Source organism: Schistocerca gregaria, chromosome 8, assembly GCF_023897955.1.
Source record: "Schistocerca gregaria isolate iqSchGreg1 chromosome 8, iqSchGreg1.2, whole genome shotgun sequence".
NCBI lineage: Eukaryota > Metazoa > Arthropoda > Insecta > Orthoptera > Acrididae > Schistocerca > Schistocerca gregaria.
The window spans coordinates 233955893-233971415 of record NC_064927.1 but is presented as its reverse complement, the minus strand read 5'-3'; the positions used below and the strand labels follow the sequence as shown (position 1 = coordinate 233971415).

Genomic DNA, 15523 nt, shown 5'->3' with positions numbered 1-15523 from the left:
AGACCGTAGGATCCTACGCAGTGCCGTAGGGGACCGCACCGCCACTTCCCAGCAAATTAGGGACACTGTTGCTCCTGGGGTATCGGCGAGGACCATTCGCAACCGTCTCCATGAAGCTGGGCTACGGTCCCGCACACCGTTAGGCCGTCTTCCGCTCACGCCCCAACATCGTGCAGCCCGCCTCCAGTGGTGTCGCGACAGGCGTGAATGGAGGGACGAATGGAAACGTGTCGTCTTCAGCGATGAGAGTCGCTTCTGCCTTGGTGCCAATGATGGTCGTATGCGTGTTTGGCGCCGTGCAGGTGAGCGCCACAATCAGGACTGCATACGACCGAGGCACACAGGGCAACACCCGGCATCATGGTGTGGGGAGCGATCTCCTACACTATCCGTACACCTCTGGTGATCGTCGAGGGGACACTGAATAGTGCATGGTACATCCAAACCTTCATCGAACCCATCGTTCTACCATTCCTAGACCGGCAAGGGAACTTGCTGTTCCAACAGGTCAATGCACGTTCGCATGTATCCCGTGCCACCCAACGTGCTCTAGAAGGTGTAAGTCAACTGCCCTGGCCAGCAAGATCTCTGGATCTGTCCCCCACTGAGCATGTTTGGGACTGGATGAAGCGTCGTCTCACGCGGTCTGCACGTCCAGCACGAACGCTGGTCGAACTGAGGCGCCAGGTGGAAATGGCGTGGCAAGCCGTTCCACAAGACTGCATCCAGCATCTCTACGATCATCTCCATGGGAGAATAGCAGCCTGCATTGCTGCGAAAGGTGGATACGAGTATACACTGTACTAGTGCCGACATTGTGCATGCTCTGTTGCCTGTGTCTATGTGCCTGTGGTTCTGTCAGTGTGATCATGTGGTGTATCTGACCCCCGGAATGTGTCAATAAAGTTTCCCCTTCCTGGCACAATGAATTCACGGTGTTCTTATTTCAATTTCCAGGAGTGTATATAAATGACCTAGTAGATAGTGTCGGAAGTTCCATGCGGCTTTTCGCGGATGATGCTGTAGTATACAGAGAAGTTGCAGCATTAGAAAGTTGTAGCGAAATGCAGGAAGATCTGCAGCGGATAGGCACTTGGTGTAGGGAGTGGCAACTGACCATTAACATAGACAAATGTAATGTATTGCAAATACATAGAAAGAAGGATCCTTTATTGTATGATTATATGATAGCGGAACAAACACTGGTAGCAGTTACTTCTGTTAAATATCTGGGAGTATGCGTGCGGAACGATTTGAAATGGAATGATCATATAAAATTAATTGTTGGTAAGGCGGGTACCAGGTTGAGATTCATTGGGAGAGTCCTTAGAAAATGTAGTCCATCAACAAAGGAGGTGGCTTACAAAACACTCGTTCGACCTATACTTGAGTATTGCTCATCAGTGTGGGATCCGTACCAGATCGGGTTGACGGAGGAGGTAGAGAAGATCCAAAGAAGAGCGGCGCGTTTCGTCACAGGGTTATCTGGTAACCGTGATAGTGTTACGGAGATGTTTAGCAAACTCAAGTGGCAGACTCTGCAAGAGAGGCGCTCTGCATCGCGGTGTAGCTTGCTCGCCAGGTTCCGCGAGGGTGCGTTTCTGGATGAGGTATCAAATATACTGCTTCCCCCTACTTATACCTCCCGTGGAGATCACGAATGTAAAATTAGAGAGATTCGAGAGCGCACGGAGGCTTTCAGACAGTCGTTCTTCCCGCGAACCATACGCGACTGGAACAGAAAAGGGAGGTAATGACAGTGGCACGTAAAGTGCCCTCCGCCACACACCGTTGGGTGGCTTGCGGAGTATGAATGTAGATGTAGATGTAGATGGCTGCACGAAACATGTACCGCGCCACAGATGCAGGCTGGGGACGGCAGGATTATGATAGGAGGTGCTATGAGTTGCGCTTCCAAGGGATCTTTGGTGGGCCGGCCGCGGTGGTCTAGCGGTTCTAGGCGCTCAGTCCGGAACCGCGCGACTGCTACAGTCACAGGTTCGAATCCTGCTTCCGGCATGGATGTGTGTGATGTCCTTAGGTTCAAGTAGTTCTAAGTTCTAGGGGGCTGATGACCACAGACGTTAAGTCCCATAGTGCTCAGAGCCATTTGAACCATTTTTTTGATCTGTGGTGGTGCTCGAAGCCATCATGACAACTACGTGAACATTACTGAGTATCACCTGCATCCTTTCATGTTTGAAGTCTCCCCCTAGTTCGGTGACATCTACCAGCAGGGTAACTGTCCGTGCTGCAAGGTCCGAATCGTGCTATAGTGGTTTGAAGGGCATTATAGTGAACTCACATTGACATCTTGGCCAATGCCTGATCTGTTTCCACTGGAACACGTGTCGGGTGCCAGCTGCGTGCCCCCAAACCACAATCTCGTGATTTGCGGGAATTGCTTGACCGATTCGCAGGCGTCTGATGTCACATACTTCTGGAAACCTGGCAAGGACTTGTAGAATCCATGCCAAGTAGAATTTCTGCTGAACTGTGTTTGAAACGTGGAACAACATACTATTAAGTATGTGGACTTACTGTTTTGGGTCATCAGTGTGGGGTATGTATCTACTATGTTCCTATGTATGTATGTATGTATGTATGTATGTTCCACTTCTTTTAAACCACTGGACTGATTTCAACTAAACTTGGTACACATATAACTTCTTGTCTGTAGAGAATCGCTGTGGTGGTTAGAGCTACCTACATATCAAAGAGACGGGGGCTGGGGATGAAAAAGGTAGTATAATAGACGACGCGAAAAAAAATGGCTCAAATGGCTCTGAGCACTATGGGACTTAACGTCTGAGGTCATTAGTCTCCTAGAACTTAGAACTTCTTAAACCTAACTAACCTAAGGACATCACACACATCCATGCCCGAGGCAGGATTCGAACCTGCGACCGTAGCGATATCCGCGCGGTTCCAGACTGAAGCATCTAGAACCGCTCGACTACTGCGGCCGGCCCACGACGCGCAGTTCCGCATACTTTATTCATACAGTATTTTAAAATGAGAGCACTTACTGACTAGCAACAAGCTTTACATATAATCTCAAACCTTTTCAAGCTTTTTCTCGCTGACAGCCCCAAAAAATGATGAAAGGAAAACAGTTTATCGCATGCTACATTTTCGCTGTCCGTGCAATAACATTGCCTCATCAGGCATGGAATTTTATTACTTCTGCACTACTAACTGTATTCGTGACACATTTTTCAGTCAGTCTCCAAACACACCAGTGAATGTACGTGCAGAATTATATTATTATATATATATTATTATAAGACCCATAGATTAAGAGATATGACGTCATAAACACAGAGATGCGTGAAATACTTCCGCATCATGCGTGACGTTTAAATTTGTTACTTCTGAATATACCTACAAAATTATATCGTTGTACGATAATTGGTTAAGACGGTATGACGGCATAAACACTTCTAAATCAGACTGAAACTTCTTGTAGAGGGATGCAACCGTTATGAATATCATTATTGGAAAGCTTATAAAAAGGCTGTGTGATTGCTTAAAAATAGTCGCTTGTTTTCTCTGAATTTGTTTGTTAACTGCTGTCACGCGTTACTGGTTTAACCTATCATCTGATGGCCTATTATAAATAGACAAAAGTAATAGATGCTATGTTATAAATTTTACAGGAATCACATTTGTAATAAAAGTCAGTTCTACAATAACAACACTCAAGGACAAAACAGAAATGCATTTCATTTTAGATACAAATACATAAGACTTTGTGTAGATTTCAAATACTGTCATGAGAAATATGTAGAAGAACAGGTGACACTATTTATTGCATAGTTCGACCAGAACTACGTTGGTGCTGGCCTTTCTTGTATGGTACTTCAACAGTTAGGGTCAAACTGCAAAGAGGGAAATGTACGGCGAGCTGCTGCTAATCAACCTTGTTGCTAAAGATCTAAGATGAAGATGGATGAAATTCTGATCAGCATCTCGCACAGGCATGAAAATACTGAAGTATCAGTTTGGTGGTATGCGACAAAGTTGTTGTTGGTGTAACACGTTTTTCGTCAGTGAACTTAATATTGCAGACACATGTTGCTGAAATCTGATATGTTCACCGCCTGCTGCACATGTTACGCACATGGCATATAATTTTCACTACTGCACTTCTGTTTCCTGTTTGCTACACAGATACTGCACACAATTTAATTCTCATTAAAATAAGGTGGAAGGCTATTTTCACAAGCACTATTTCCTACTTCGGACACCAGTAGTGATATTTATTTAAATACCTTGAAATTACTGAATAGTCTGTTACACTGCTTGACAATAGATAAGGAATAGAGTCATTGTTGGACAAAACTAATCAAAGGCAATGATGACAACATGAATCGCAGTACACACATAATAGAGGCAGAGTATTGTATTTGTAACGAAAAATAGTACAGATTTCACCACATAGGAAATCAGGATAACTGACATAAATAACTTTTATGTGTGACACAGTTCTCACTCCCAATATTGCACTCTTAGTAAGGAATATGCCCTCCTCCGGCACTAATTCAAATTTTGCATCCCTTATTAATGCCGGCTACCGAACTGTTGAGTTCTTGGGCATTGTCCCACACTTCTCTCAAGGCGGTCTTCAGTTCTTGCATGGTTCGGGGGAGGGCGTTCGTTGAGAAACACGTCTGCCAGGAACATCCCAGGCAATCTGTATAGGTTTTAGATCCGGACAATACCCAGGTAATTACGTACGTTCAATATCTTCACTTTCCTATGTGTTCTTCACTTTCCTATGTGTCCGACACCTCAGCAGTCCTGTCTAGACGGGCAGTTTCGTCTATAAACAGAAATTCGGGATCTACTGCATCTATAAATAGATGGAGATAAGCCAGAATAATCTCCCAGCAATATCGCTTCGCTGTAACGGTACCTTTCACGAAGATATGCACCGGTGTTCGGTCATTGTGAATAATATCTGCCCAGACAATACGCCTAGGCCATACCGATGAATTTCGTGCACATTCTGTGATGCATAGCGTGATCCCCTCTCTCCACGATAACTGGTGGCCAGATGCATACATAGCGTTCGTGCAGAGGCTTCGCTGCATTTAACGCGTCCTTCCCTCTGTATTGAGTTCCGATGTCATTGTTCGGGTTTTCCATAGAAATTGTCAGTTGTTCCGTAGCAATTGGCAGTTGTTTCTTAGCAAGTGTCAGTTGCTCGGTAGCCGTTGTCAAGCAGAGTGCGTATCCATGCTGATACCGTAGGAGGTAAACAAAAGTACCAATATCTACTTATATAATTAATATGAGAACACCCCTACTTCCAGGAGCCCCAGGGAAACCACGCGGTCCGCTGTGAGCGGGCAGACAATGGCGAACCGTCCTCTCTCTCCAGCAAGGCCAAGAGGGTGACTTTCGTGGTACGCGCCGCCGGTGGCTACACCGCTCGATGCAGATTCCGGGTGTCAAAGGTGAGCTATCGCATCAGTTTCCAGTATAGTATGCTACAATGTGAAGGCCTATAGCCTTTTATCTTACAGTGGTAGTAATCGTTATTAAATTGAATAAATTAATATAAGGAAACGTAGTAAGTGAATATGGAATGGGGGTAAGGAATGAAAGAGGAAGCCGCCTGGTAGAATTTTGCACAGAGCATAACTTAATCAAAGCTAACACTTGGTTCAATCATAAAAGAAGGTTGTATACATGGAAGAAGTTAGGAACCAGGTTTTAATTTGTAACACAAACTTCAAAAAGATGGGAATTTAAGGAGATGGGACCAGAATAAACTGACAGAACCAGAGGTTGTAGAGACCTTCAAGGAGAGCATTAGGGAACGATTGACAAGAATGGGGGAAAGAAATACCGTAGAAGAAGAATGGGTAGCTTTGAGAGACGAAATTGTGAAGGCAGCAGAGGATCAAGTAGGTAAAAAGACGAGGCCTAAGAGAAAACCTTGGGTAACAGAAGAGATACTGAATTTAATTGATGAAAGGAGGAAATACAAAAATGCAGTAAATGAAGCAGGCAAAAAGGAATACAAACGTATCAAAAATGAGATCAACAGGAAGTGCAAAATGGCTAAGCAGGGATGGCTAGAGGACAAATGTAAGGATGTAGAGGCTTATCTCACTAGGGATAAAATAGATACTGCCTACAGGAAAATTAAAGAGACCTTTGGAGAAAAGAGAGCCACTTGTATGAATATCAAGAACTCAGATGGAAACCCAGTTCTAAGCAAAGAAGGAAAAGCAGAAAGGTGGAAGAAGTATATAGAAGGTATCTACAAGGGCGATGTTCTTGAGGACAATATTATGGAAATGGAAGAGGATGTAGATGAAGATGAAATGGGAGATATGATACTGCGTGAGGAGGTCGACAGAGCACTGAAAGACCTGAGTCTAAACAAGGCCCCGGGAGTAGACAACATTCCATTAGAACTACTGACGGCCTTGGGAGAGCCAGTCCTGACAAAACTCTACCGTATGGTGAGCAAGATTTATGAGACAGGCGAAATACCCTCAGACGTCAAGAAGAATATAATAATTCCAATCCCAAAGAAAGCAGGTGTTGACAGATGTGAAAATTACCGAACTATCAGTTTAATAAGCCACGGCTGCAAAATATTAACTCGCATTCTTTACAGACGAATGGAAAAACTGGTAGAAGCCGACCTCGGAGAAGATCAGTATGGATCCCGTGGAAATGGAACACGTGAGGCAACACTGACTTTACGACTTAGAAGAAGGATTAAGGAAAGGCAAACCTACTTTTCTAGCATTTGTAGACTTAGAGAAAGCGTTTGACAATGTTGACTGGAATATCGTCTTTCAAATTCTGAAGGTGGTAGGGCTAAAATATAGGGAGCGAAAGGCCATTTACAATTTGTACAGAAACCAGATGGCAGTTATAAGAGTCGTGGGGCATGAAAGGGAAGCAGTGGTTGGGAAGGGAGTGAGATAGGGTTGTAGCCTATCCCCAATGTTATTCAATCTGTATATTGAGCAAGCAGTAAAGGAAACAAAAGAAAAATTCGAAGTAGGAATTAAAATCCATGGAGAAGAAATAAAAACCTTGAGGTTCGCCGATGACATTGTAATTTTGTCGAGACAGCAAAGGACCTGGAATACCAGCTGAACGGAATAGACAGTGTCTTGAAAGGAGGATATCAGATGAACATCAACAAAAGCAAAACGAGGATAAGGGATTGTAGTCGAATTAAATCGGGTGATGTTGATGGTATTAGATTAGGAAATGAGACACTTAAAGCAGTAAAGGAGTTTTGCTATTTGGTGAGCAAAATAACTAATGATGGTCGAAGTAGAGAGGATATAAAATGTAGACTGGCAATGGCAAAGAAAGCGTTTCTGAAGAAGAGAAATTTGTTAACATCGAGTATAGATTTAAGTGTCAAGAAGTCTTTCCTGAAAGTGCTTGTATGGAGTGCAGCCACGTATGGAAGTGAAACGTGGACGATAAATAGTTTAGACAAAAGAGAATAGAAGCTTTCGAAATGTGGTGCTACAGAAGGATGCTGAAGATTAGATGGGTAGATCACATAACTAATGAGGAGGTACTGATTAGAATTGGGGAGAAGAGGAGTTTGTGGCACAATTTGACTAGAAGAAGGGATCGGTTGGTAGGACATATTCTGAGGCATCAAGGGATCACCAATTTAGTATTGGAGGGCAGCGCGGAAGGTAAAAATCGTAGAAGGAGACCAAGAGATGAATACACTAAACAGATTCAGAAGGATGTAGATTGCAGTAGGTACTGGGAGATGAAGAAGCTTGCACAGGATAGAGTAGCACGAAGAGCTGCATCAAACCAGTCTCTGGACTGCAGACAACAACAACAATTTTACATATAGAAATCTAGCTATTTAAATATATTTAAATTTTACAATTTTATGTAGGAGCTGTGTTTGAACACGACTCGAACTGTTCGAACAGCTTACCTAACAGTTCGGGAAATCTCGCGTTCTGTGCGACCTTTTCATCGGCCTGCAATCTAGCGACTTTTGTTGGTACTATCACAACGACATGCTTTATATTTTAATAATAAATGTATTTTATTATCAAAAATGACTGTGAGACACGCACTGAAATATCTTCTAGGGTGCGGTTCATGCGTAACTACGACAATTAAAAATAAATAAATAAAAGACTTCAGTCATGTTCCTGTCTAATTCCCGAGCTCTCGCTCATCCCGCAGTCTAGTTAGATCTAATGTTACTATCTCCAACATGGGTCGTGCCCCAATAATTCATTCTCGCAATAAAAATTACAGTCACTTTAGTAGGATACATTTCGTTAGTTGGCATTTAATTCTTGATTAACTGTCTTGATTGTTTCGCCTGTATGTGGCCGTCTTGTGTGCAAAAAAATTAAAATCTGGTAAAGTTTATATCTGCTATTCTAACAACCCGTTTACATGTGTCTCCCAAAAGCGGATTTCGTAAATCGATTTCCCAATACCGCTTCTGGGCGGTCATGTAAGTTAAAATCGGTTCATGCTGGGGGTATGAATATTAATCAACATTTCCTCTTATTTTATTGTTTGTTCATTTTATTTTTTTAAAATCTTTCATTAACGTAAAAATTTGAAAAATGGTTGGATAGTGATTGAGTTTGTATCAGCTTTTGTATAAAATTGTAATTCATTGTGTTTTAATACAATAAAAGATTTTTGGAAAAAATGGGCGACTGGCAATTTGTGGACCCTTGTTCTTGAAGAACATATTCACTGTTCTATGAAGATGTGTTTATGACTACGGTGTTTTAAAAATTACTCATGCTCTACTCTTGCGTAATATTCTACACGTAATTTTCAATACAATAATCTCTGCCAAATGATTGACTTCAGATTAAATGTTGGTTCAGAACATGATCTGTCTTTCCTAAAACCACCTAGACATTCACTAAAATTACTCTCTAACACTGTTTCTGTTTAATATAGTCTTGGAAAATACGTTAGAAGGGAGTGATTGTAAAGAAATTCCTCTGTTGTTGTTAACATCTTGTTTATTGCCTTCCTTATCCGGTAGATATATCAAGTTCACCTTCCACTCTCCTGGGAGTTTTTCTGTTGTCCAAGATTTCCCAAAGATTAATTTTAGCTCATTTTTCTTATTTTTGGTAGAGACCATTTCAAAGGTTCTGCTCTAATGGAGTCTGCGCCAAGTACCTTTATAAGGTTTTAATAACTTCTTCAGTTTCTTCGCTAGTTGGGGGTAAATCTTCTTCTAGATTTTCATGAATATATGAGTATTAGAGCTTATCGATAGGAAAAGAAATCCACTACTGTGTAGCTACGCTGTTGATGACAAACCGCTGGAAACAGCATCTGCCGTAAAATATCTAGGAGTAACTATCTGAAGCGGCCTTAAGCAGAATGACCACATAAAACAACTATTGGGAAAAGCAGATGCCAGATTCAGAATATTAAGGAAATGTAACTCACCCACGAAGGAAGTGGCTCATACGGAACTTGTTCGACCCATTCTTGAGTATTGTTCGTCTATATGGGATCCCTACCAGATAGGTCTGATAGAAGAGATAGATCAGATGCAACGAAGAGCGGCACGTTTCGTCACGGGATCGTTTAGTTTGGCACCTGAGCATTACGGTGATGTTCAATGAACTCCATTGGCAGATGTTACAAGAGAGGCGTTGTAGCTCACGGAGAAATTTACTACCCAAATTTCGAGAGAGCGCTTTCCGGGAAGAGTCGGACGATATACTACTTCCCCCTACATACCTCTCGCGTAATGACCATGAAGAGAAAATCCGAGAAATTACAGCCAATACAGAGGCTTCCCGACAATCATTCTTCCCACGCGATATTCGCAAGTGGAACAGGGTTGGAAGACTCAGTTACTGGTATAAAATTGGTGGCACGAGGAGTATGATGTAGATGGATTGCTTCTGGACAGTTAAGCAACTGATAAAAATATTTTTAAATCTCACTTTCTCCTCCAAATATCTGCTGGAAAAGAGGAAGATTAGTAGGGCGTCTCCAGAAAACACTACCCTGCTAGATTTCCTTGTGCACTCGCTTGTTTTACCACCATCTAACGGTTAGATTCTAACCTATAGCCTTTTTACTAAAAGGGTAGAAATCGTAAGTAAATCGAATATATGAATTGCTATTTTTAAATTTTATAATTTATAAGCTAACATTAAGAAAAATAAAATAAGACGCCGATCTGCAAATAACTAGTCTGCGCTTTACACCATTCATTCACAGTGCCGTCAAGTCAACTAATCCTTAAAAAAGTACTCATACCCTATATGTGCACAGGATGCTACATGCAATTTCAAAGAAAAATGCTGACCTGGGACTGTGAGCAAGGTAGCACTCTTAGCGCCAAAAGGGACGTCAGATGGTAACATGCGCAGTAGGAAAGAGACAGCTACGTCTTTTCTCTGGGATTAACCTAAATTGGAACGATGACATAGATAATATTGTGGGCAGAGCAAACCAAAGACTGCGATTCATTGGCAGAGCACATAGAAAGTGCAACAGGTTTACTAAAGAGACTGTTTACACCACGCTTGTCCGCCCTATTCTGGAGTATTGCTGCGCGGTGTGGGATGCGCATTAGTTGGGACTAACGGATGACACCGAAAAAGTACAAAGAAGGGCAGCTCGTTTTGTATTATCGAGAAATAGGGGAGATAGTGTCACAGACATGATACGTGAATTGGAGTGGCAATCATTAAAACAAAGGCGTTTCTCGTTGCCGCGGAATCTTCTCATGAAATTTCAATCACCAGTTTTCTCCTCCGATTGCAAAAACATTCTGTTGGCACCCACCTACATATGGAAAAATGATCATCACTATAAAATATGAGAAATCAGGGCTTGCACAGAAAAATTTAAGTGCTCGTTTTTCCCGCGTGCTGTTAAAGAGTGAAACGGTAGGGAGCTTGAAGATGGTTCAATGAACCCTCTGTCAGGTCCTTTATTGTAAATAGCAGAGTAATCACCTAGAGTTAATCTTAGCGTTTCTAGTTATCGCGGAGAGAGTGCTACAACAAATGTTTTGATCCGATTTATTCGAAGAAAATGGTGTAATTTTATTGTGAGTTACAGCTTACATTTAAATAGAAATAGTGTAATTTTAGTGCCATTCCCAACTTGCATTCGAAGGTAAATAATTTTAGTGTGATATTTACAGTGTGCCGTAGCACATAACTGGCCGCCTCTGCACTGATAAATGATCTGAGATATTGTGGGGCGGCGGCGCCATCTTTCTACGAGCGCCTGAAAACTATTTTTGTCGTCAGCCAGAAAGCTATGGAGAACATACTGACCATAGTTTCGACTCTGAAAGTCCACATTCTTCTTTTGCTCACTGAAAGAAATGTTTCTACTCTCTGTTTACTCAGCGGGATCAGGAAATATAATTATAAATAAAAGTTTTGAGTTCTAACTGATTTATTTATATTTAAGAAAAGTTCACAAGCACAAATAGTAATATTCCTGATAACCAGGAGCGATGGCAGGGAGGGGGGGGGGGGTGTCTTCAGGGCTATAGCCCCCCCTCTCAATGGAGTGTCATACTACAATGGATGAAATGACTTCAGAAATCAGCGAATATATTACTCCAACAGATTCAATCAGTTTTTTAATGATCATGTTGCAATATAGGTTGCAATGTGTTTCAAACACATTTTAGCAAAAGAAGAAGAACTGCAAATCGTTTACTATCTAAACCAATAAATACCATTTAATGGGCGTTTTATTATTGAATAATACACATTTTTTACCCTGAGCTCCAAAACAGTTATTAAAAACTACTTTAAGCAACACCAAATTTTACCAATTTGCCGATGGAGGACCCCCAACTCTCCTTTTGTTAAGCGATATTCCATTCCTCCAAATCCGCCCCTCCCACTCTCCCACCCTCTTGACTGACTTCTAGAATCGCCTCTGCTGATAATGATGTCTCTATCATACGCTGCACTATGAGCAGTTCAGAGGCGACCTCTACGTAAAGCACCCGTTAAATGCTTCTAATAATCATAGCTAACTGCTCGCCACAAAAGTGGAAAATAACCTCACCACTTGCCACCCGGTTCTATTAACATTACGGGCGGCACACCTCCGCATAATCCAAGCGATCCAGTACGAATTCACTGCCTATTCGTGTCAAAAACATGCGTCTACAGCACCGCAGCTGTGACGTTATCCGAGGCAGCGTGTAATCCGGCGTCTGACGGACGCAGATCGCATGGTAGCTGGTTGCGAAGTATAGTGTCACTGCCTCTCACGCTGTATATATATATGGGCGCAGCGGACGGCCGAAGGGAACTCCTGCAGTCATCCACTCTGTGCCCCGGTAGCAGCCTCTAAATGCTTGCTTTCTCAAAAAATGGCTCTGAGCACTATGGGACTCAACTGCTGTGGTCATCAGTCCCCTAGAACTTAGAACTACTTAAACCTAACTAACCTAAGTACATCACACACATCCATGCCCGAGGCAGGATTCGAACCTGCGACCGTAGCAGTCGCACGGTTCCGGACTGCGCGCCTAGAACCGCTTGCTTTCTCGGACACGTATCATTTAGTAACTCGGTCATGAATCGATTTACAATATTCGTAATTTTTATATGAATGGAGTTAAGTTGGCTTTAGTCACAGAAAAAGTTTTAGCTCCCCTGGATTTAAACTTTGCCGGATAGAATTTTTAGAACGGAACTAATAGTAGAACATGACCTCTGAACTACATCTTTAAGAGACCTTGTATTGATTTGTATTTACACCAAAGTCTTGAAACTTGTTATATCTTCATTAATCAAGTTCTGTAGTCAGTTTATCATTAATATGATACTTAATCTACTGCAAATAACCGGCCGCGGTGGCCGTGCGGTTCTACGCGTTCCAGTCCGGAAAGACGCGACTGCTACGGTCGCAGGTTCGAATCCTGCCTCGGGCATGGATGTATGTGATGTCCTTAGGTTAGTTAGGTTTAAGTAGTTCTAAGTTCTAGGGGACTCATGACCGCAGATGTTAAGTCCTATAGTGCTCAGAGCCATTTGAACCATTTTTTCTACTATAAATAAGAACGTTTTTGTTCCACATTTAGTCCTCAGTAAATTACTCGAAAACTATTATAGGTAGCTTAATGCGCCCCATAGTTAATGTTTTCATCTCAAACTAACGCTTCATATCAATTTCATTTTTCTAAGTCTAATATTTATCGCCTTCAATTTTTCGTAAAAACGTGGATTTCGACCAAAATATTGCTCCAATCAAGTTGAGGCTTGCACATTCTGAACAATTTTTGTCTTTCTAGCTTCATTATTTAGCGCCGCGTATTTTTTATTTAAGACGATGTAAGTAGGGAAACATATTTATCTGATCATTCTGAGATTTAACAATTTAAACATTAATATACTGGAGCATATGCTGACAAATTTCGGATAAGCAACTATAATTTTTAGTTTTATGCGTGGATTATTGCGCAATACTTTGTATGCTACGTACACGCTCGTTATGATGACGTGGCGCTAGTAGCAGTGAATTGGAGTAAGTCCCGGCATACTCGCTCACCTCTGTATCTCTCAGTAATGATACAGCGCTTGTTTCGTCACAATACGAATTTAAATTCCAGGTTTTTTTATTGTGCATATTCCACCAAAATGGTCTGATTTGGAAATGCGTATCATTATTTTATACTTGTTTTGTTGTGTTTTTGCCGAATGTGCGTCGTTCCGGCTGTCTCAATTCACGCAAACCTGCAAACGATGTCTCCATTTGTCCTGCCCAAGTGCAACAGTTTCTTTTTACAATAAGCTAACACAAAAATACTTTTGTAATTAAATATAGCAATCTACCTCTGAATATGAAGCAAAATGCTTATATCATGTTCTTAAATTTTTAAGTGAGTTGTTAGAAAATAATACCTTTTGCTTGAGTGTATGGGTTGCATTGTTTAATTAGTCTTGTGCAAGTGCGTTGGAAAATCATATTATAGTTTGAATTTTTGAACAGCGCTGGCAATTCGTGTGTCGAGGTTCATTTCGCAGTCTTTTTCTGAGATACTTGTTGTGTTTGCAAAGAAATCGTAATAAAATAAAATATGTCTATGATAAGTGTGTGACCCAATTCGGCCTCTACACAGATAAGTGGCGCTTTTTGTCCATGTCGAGCTCTAAAGAATCTTTCGATCGTTGCGTCCTATATCAAATTCTTCTCTGAATAGTTTAAAATGCTACGAAGAGGTTCTCCGTTGTGAAGCCGAAATACAACTGTCTCATGAATCAGCACTGAAAATGTTACGCACCAGTTGTAAACTTTTATCACAACTTTTGACAACTGGTGCGTAACATTATCAATACAGCTACGAATAGCTCTGAACATTTTCACCTGATATCTTGGGAATTTCAAAATAAAATTATTACTAGGTAATCAAAGTTTATATCATATCACCCTTGTGTTGACGGGCAGTGTTATTAGCCGAATAACTGATTATCTTAAAACTGTCTGCCAAAAAACTGAATATTTATTACGAGTGCATTTCCTTAGGAGATAAATTTACTTTTTTCTTGAAAACAAATTGGTGTGGATTTGATGACTTCCAAGTATAGACATCTCTAACGAACAACATGGACATAAATAATACTTCAGACGAAAGAGGGATTAGTTGGTAGTAAAACAGTTATACTACGCTGAACAGTAACTTGACATGTAAGAAACAAGAAATGTCCTTGCAAAACAGTAGCTTAGATTGTTCATTTATTACCATAACCAAAATCAATTGTTTTCTTTCCAGGATGCATTTTCTAAATGATTCTACGAAGCTGTCATCATCGTAGTGTGAGCAGGAAGGAACTGACAGATGAAAACATACCGAAGAGGACAACTAGGATTCTGTGTCATGAATCCGCTCTTCTGCTGGAGTGCGAAGCGTTCCTAAAGTGAAAAATATACTTTTCCCGTCTACCACAGTTGTGTCTCTTATATTTGTAGCCCTACTGGCATCTAACAGCGTTCTTTGGTTCCAGTCATCAGAGGAACATACCATAAAGATGACAGAGAAAGAAAGGAAAATGAAATCTGAGTTCCCAGTCTAGCAACATGGCATGGGACTGGAAATGTATAATTTTCTTTACTGTGAGAGATACCTTCCCGCGCCCGCTGCTGCAGCTGCAAAAATAATTACCTTCTGTTCACAGAAATGCTTGTTACTTCAATAAAGGAATTGGAATAATTAATGAACTTACTGTGTACTGTCGTTTTTGCGGACCAGAACAGCCTAAATTCACCTGGGAATACGTATGAAATGAATGTTGGACGTATCCAGTGGCGTGGCTGTGAGCATTATCATCTTGGAAGATGCAATCTCACACATACAGTCTGGGTTTTAGACATCTGATTTTATCCATGTATGAAGGTTCTTAAGTAACTATGAAAATGTAGAATCGTCACTTGTTAATACTGATTAATAGTCCATATTTAGCGTTCCAGGCTTCTTGCACTTGAGCACACACTACAAAAAACGAGTGTGTGTTCCACCATAAAT

General features: G+C 41.4%; 1 protein-coding gene across 1 annotated transcript in view; it reads left to right on the top strand.

The window, feature by feature from the left end:
* Nucleotides 1-15219, top strand: part of LOC126284231 (uncharacterized) — a 51404-nt gene extending 36185 nt beyond the window's left edge. Inside the window, exons 3-4 of the mRNA XM_049983009.1 lie at nt 5319-5462; nt 14774-15219. Coding sequence (XP_049838966.1) covers nt 5319-5462; nt 14774-14791 — 162 coding nt within the window. The 3' untranslated portion in view covers nt 14792-15219. The remainder of the gene's footprint in view (nt 1-5318; nt 5463-14773) is intronic.
* The last annotated feature ends 304 nt before the right edge of the window (nt 15220-15523 follow it).